This window comes from Micrasema longulum, unplaced genomic scaffold (assembly GCF_059751315.1).
Source record: "Micrasema longulum isolate JH-2025_06_02 unplaced genomic scaffold, ASM5975131v1 h1tg001009l, whole genome shotgun sequence".
NCBI lineage: Eukaryota > Metazoa > Arthropoda > Insecta > Trichoptera > Brachycentridae > Micrasema > Micrasema longulum.
In genome coordinates this window covers 241,931-247,412 of record NW_028278197.1, presented here as the reverse complement: position 1 = coordinate 247,412, position 5,482 = coordinate 241,931, and the positions used below count along the sequence as shown (strand labels likewise).

The following is a 5,482-nucleotide window of genomic DNA, read 5'->3' as shown; positions in this document are numbered from 1 at the left end:
AATCGATTTTACCATAGAATTATAAATAGTCCAGAAGGAGCGTGGAATCATATTTGAATACATCGGACTGCGTCCAAGAATCCCCTACTTTCGCCGCGCGCATTTGTGACGTCGCCGCGTAATGTTGCACGATGGGAAAGAATATAATCAACACAAATGTAAGGTAAAAAAAAGCAATCTGTTAATTTTTCTAAAATTTCGTTGTGCACGCGGAAATATTGATTGACACAACAGAGTAGATAAGTAAAGAGTCATTTGATTAGAGTAATTGAATTAATGAACTTTGAACATAAAATATGAAACAAATTTTATTTTGCATAAAATGGATATTTTTATATCACATTAAATAATATACGATGTTTAAAAGATAATGTCGGTCAAATGCCCACCACAGAGTTGTTTAATCCGAGGTTCAATTTTAATTTGGTCTCTTATTAGGCGAGCAAAGTAGGGTAAAAAAAAATTACTACCCTGGCAACACTAACGAAACATTCATTTTGTTTTCTTCGACAGTCTGACAGATAGAAAAATAATTCAATTTTTAAGTAATGTATTTGCTACTTACACATGAAATGTGATCCCATCCTGTTTCATTAAAATCCTAGCAATATTTCTACACTTTAAAAGGACACAACACGGCATAGTTGAATGAGTAGTTTAGTCGCCTTCTGTTTGATGCTCGTATGCGGTTTCTGGACTATTCTTAATTCTATGGATTTTACATATTTCAGAAATGGCTAACTTTGGAAAAGAGCCTGTCAATTGTAAAAAAATATATATACAGACAGGGAGAGTGGTGACTGCAAGGAAAACTAGTTGACTGAGATTTTATATTTTTATTTTAAAAGTACAATTAGGGTACACCGCTTAATATAATCTCTGGGGTGGGCCCATGGTGGACTTCATGTGCAGAGATCGGACATTCTGCCAGTGCTTCTTGAGAAGGGATACCAGGAAGTTGATGGCCAAATGGACGTTCTGGGCCAACTCGTCAGGGTTCATGGCCACGTTTCCTACGGCAACAGACAGGCAGAGTACCTGAAATAATAACAATTGTGTGAAATTAATGCTCAAATAAGGAAATAAATTTCAACAGCTGCGCTGGTTGAGGAAAACAGAATACACACATATTATAACCATAATGATGAATAAAAGAGCAGTAAGTTTCGGGTATAAAAAAATTATGGATATGATAATAATAAAAAGGAAAGTTTTCTAATATTTTATTGATATTCACACTCCCCATGGTACAGTGGCGAAGACGCTTGCCTCATAATTAAATGTGACATTTCTCAAGCCTGGGTGTTCTGTGCCATATCATTTCCTGTTTGTTAATTGAAATGTTCCGATACTATTACTGTAATATTATGAAGCATTACCGAAACCTACAATCTAACATGATTTAGTTTTCCACTAACCAAAAGTACAAATCAAATTACCTTCTTCATCTGGAACTTGATGGTGGCCTTAACCTCATCGACCTTCATGGTCATGGATTCCTGGTGGGAGAGGAGACCGGGGAACTTGCCGGCCTTGTTGAGACCGGGTCCCAGCAGACGTGGGATCTGCTTGATAAGGGACTCTGAAGCCAGGAAAGCATCGTACCTGAACAAAAAAAACAGAGTTATTAATTCAATTTTTTTTCGCTTGCCAGCAGTCCCATAGAGGAGTTACTGGGAAAGATTAGAGGTTCATAATTCAATTTTTACAACTTAATGTCTATATCCCAACACTCACGTATGGAAATAAAAAAGGTGGAACTGATGGAGGAAGGATGGAAGCAGAGTGAAATCAATGTACGACAGGGTTACATGTGGTGAAGTCAGGCGAGAGCGAACATCCGAGATAGGTGTAATTGATAAGATTAATACAGGGTTACTAAGATAGTCTGGTCATGTAGAACGAGTGGATGACGAAAGAATGGTAACAGATATATGGCTAGAATGAATGGTAACATAGGACGTGGACGACCAAGAAAGACGTGGAACGATTAGATAAACAAAATCTTAAGTCTGGTCACATCAAAAGCATACACAACCGAAGGGCATGTATGAACGTGGAATGCATGTAAGGATAGATGTGTGCGGAGGTCCATCCTCTGCCTACCTCTACAGTGAAATGGCATGATGGTAAGTACTAGTAAGTAGTAATTTAAGTTGAATTGAAAGCCATAAACAGAAAAAATACTCAATATAAATTCAAGGGTATGAAGGATTCAAGAAATTTTGGTCACATAGGACGTAAAAGAGGAAATAAAAAGATATAGTTTTGATGTGTATGTTGAATGCATATTTTATTTGAAATTAAAAAAAGGGGAAATATTCACGTTTTTATTATTTACCCAAATATTTCGATTTTGGGGCCATTTTCAATGAGTTGTAAATAACTCACTATTAGAAAATGGGAATAAAGTTGGGGTAGAGTGGGGTTTGAACCTTGGACCTCTGATCCATAAGTCCGCAACACTAGCCACAGGATCGCAACTTGAATGAATATTTACAGACTTTAATATCCTTACCTAACCTCAGAACATACCAGTCTCTTCATCGGGACACTAATTATGCCAGCATGCAATACCGTATTAGTGGGGTAACAGGAGCTAGCAGCCGATATTTTGTCAGGAGGATCTTTGTGGACGTGGGCTTCAAATAGGGAGTGGACATGGAATGATGATGATGAATGGTAGGTATTGCATGTTGATGTAATGAGTGTCTTGATGAAGAGACGGATAAGTGATTATTATAAATAATTATAAGAATCATACTATTAAGCAGTTATATGCAATAATTCCTCAATTTTTATTATCAGCAGTTTATTTTACAAATTACTCGTAATTTATTGTATCAAATACGGATGCAACTATTGACTTGGATGATAAATACTCACTTCTTGGCCAGTTTCTTAACCAACTTCTTGTTCTTGTTGAGTTTCTTGAGTCCCTCGGCATCCATCCAGGGAACCTGGTTGACCTTGGCCTCGTCACAATGCTGCTGGTCTCCGAGGATGCACACCTGCATCTTGGGACGCGGGATGTACTTCAACCTGGGGCGGGAATAAAAATTTAACACGAGAAACGAGACACGATGATCACATGCATAATTCAATTCGAAATGTAAAGTGCATTTTGATGGTTCCTAAGATCAGTACCGAAAGCGTAATTTATTATTATACTGAAAAATGGGAGTCAGTGCTATATAAGCTCCTGACGCCACTGCGACCCGGGTAGATCTATAGTGATGGGTCTGGCTACTGAGTGGAGGGCGAGTGTTCTCATATTGCTAAATCTCGCCCTACAAGCCCAGATCCTTAAAGTAGTGAGCATTCTTACATCCTCAGGTTTAATCAATAGTCGCCCGAAGATGCGGATTTTTTTTAGAAAGGTTCATTCTAACTAGATATTTATTCAATCTGCAGTGCCCTGTACGTGAGGGATCTATGCCCGTCTGATGGCAAAACGATGCATCTCAAAAAACTAAAACCGATATAATAGCCTTTAAAATATTTATGGAATTCATACCACCCCAGACGGGCATTTCGTAATACGTGTCAGCTAAGTATCATTAGGTCGAAAGCAAACGTTCCAATGGTTGACAGTTTATTGATTGCTAGATTTTTTTTACCAAGTAAGGATTTTTATTGTAGTCCTTAAAATGTAACATGATTAGAATGACAGTTGTCAGAAAAAGTGACGACATAACTTTGTAGTATCGTCAAAGGAGTTATTTATATTGACACACGAAAAAGCATTTGTATCTGGCGTGTTAATTAATTTTTTTAATACAAAGCTTGAAACATTAATATATAAAATCAGCTTTAAAACTAAAATAAACCTGATTATTAACGACGTTCTTACAAGGTTACATCATTTTGCAAAAACGTTAGAGATGGGACAAATTGATCAATGTAAATTGATTGAATAAAAAAATAATTAATTTGATGTTGTTCATGAAAAGAGTATGAATTTCTCATTTTTGGTGAATAATTGAGTTAAACACACTATAATAGGCTTGTTGTTGCGTTTTTTATATCAATTTTCAGAAATAGAGTTTCATGACTGCATGAAATAACTGATAAAATCGATTTGATCATTATCAGTAATTTTACATCAGTAATGAAATTAGTTTGACAGCGGTCATTCTAATCGAGAGGACTATAAGAGGTATACTTTAACTATCTAAAAGTAACCTAAAAATTTACTCTTTTCAACAAAGAGCAAATTGAATTATTACTGGACGAAGGCCTTATAAGACCCGTCATCAGCTGATGTTCAACCAATCACTTTAGACACTGAAACATTCATAATTCTGCCTACGTTTACATATTAATTGTTCTTCAATCAGTTGATTTCAATGACCTATAATTAGTTTTTAATATGCCGACATCTCGTTTAAAATAAAGAGTGTTTACTTACTTACCGCGACACACATTGTACACAGAGTGAAATGTGTTCGGTAAGTGTTGTGAACACACACCTCTCCAATTATTTTAAGACCCTGGATGAAGGTCCGCCAGCGGGGCTGACTGCCTGATTCAATGGCCGACCAAAAGGCCGGTTTTTAATGTATCAGGTTAACATACTTGACGGTTCCGGAGAAACGCTTATCCTTCTGGGGATCATAATTCTTCAGGCCAATCTGCAATTCCACTGTTTCCAAGAAGTTCTTCTTGTGCTCCAGGGAATGCTGAAGGACGGCATTCACGCCCTCATAGAGGGTGTCTCTTGATACTTTGGACCTGAAGCAAACACATCCATCAGTCAGAAAAAAGTGAACAGTTACACGTTGGAATAAGAAACATAATTAAATATCGGCGAAATATTAATGTCAATTAAAACACAACACATTAAAATGGATGACACGAACTGTATTCTTTATAAATACAATTGGATGGCGTAAATAAAAAACGATTAAAGTAAATTTTACTCACGACATTTTCTGTCACCGACCACGGCACGCGATAAATCCGGAAAGAAAGAGTACGTGCACAGATTCTGTGTTCTGTCAGATTGGCTCGTAGTCTATGGAATATTTTTGATAAAATATATTGCCAGTTCTCATAAATATTTATATTTTTGGGAAAATATCATATTACTTCTTAGGGCGTTTTTTTACTTTTTTGTGAAGAGAGAAGCATCTAACGTAATATTTCACCAATAAAATAAAAAATAAAAAAAACTTAATGTGTGGTTAAAGTATTTTACGATATTCAAACCCAGAATCGAATGCGCAAACTTCAAATCCAATAACCACTATATTTGTGAAAAATACAAAACATACATTATCGAGGTGACCGAAAATGAAAGTAGCAAACGAGTTTTAAATATAATTAGGTACACTTCTGAAAATATTATGCGTCTGTTCTACTCCTCTCTGACGGTGGGCATTATCATGACCCTGTGCTAGACGGTTTTGAGTAAATCTTATGGTTGTCGCTAAAATATAACAAAATTAAGTTTTTGATATATTTTTCAATGCTTTATATT

The 5,482-nt window shown here is 36.1% G+C and overlaps 1 protein-coding gene across 3 annotated transcripts; it reads right to left on the bottom strand.

The window, feature by feature from the left end:
• Positions 1 to 821: 821 nt before the first annotated feature.
• On the bottom strand, positions 822 to 4,974 carry RpL10Ab (ribosomal protein L10Ab). Of its 3 annotated transcripts, none has more exons than XM_088232665.1 (5): positions 4,927 to 4,974; positions 4,412 to 4,734; positions 2,887 to 3,042; positions 1,440 to 1,605; positions 822 to 1,038 (listed from the first exon to the last, which is right to left on the bottom strand). In XM_088232665.1, the coding sequence occupies exons 3-5, from the start codon at positions 3,015 to 3,017 to the stop codon at positions 868 to 870; spliced, it is 468 nt and encodes a 155-aa protein (XP_088088791.1). In that variant the 5' UTR covers positions 3,018 to 3,042; positions 4,412 to 4,734; positions 4,927 to 4,974; the 3' UTR covers positions 822 to 867. The 3 variants fall into 3 exon arrangements, with proteins under 3 accessions (XP_088088791.1, XP_088088792.1, XP_088088790.1); XM_088232666.1 differs by having other exon boundaries at positions 4,416 to 4,734; XM_088232664.1 differs by having other exon boundaries at positions 4,579 to 4,734.
• Between the last annotated feature and the right edge of the window lie 508 nt (positions 4,975 to 5,482).

Bases quoted from the DNA above. Each gene is read 5' to 3' on its own strand.
- RpL10Ab (XM_088232664.1), bottom strand. The intron at 3,043-4,578 runs GTATGTTAACCT...TTCCCGCCCCAG, and splicing joins CGTTTCTCCGGAACCGTCAA to GTTGAAGTACATCCCGCGTC. The intron at 1,606-2,886 runs GTGAGTATTTAT...TTTTTTGTTCAG, and splicing joins GTTAAGAAACTGGCCAAGAA to GTACGATGCTTTCCTGGCTT.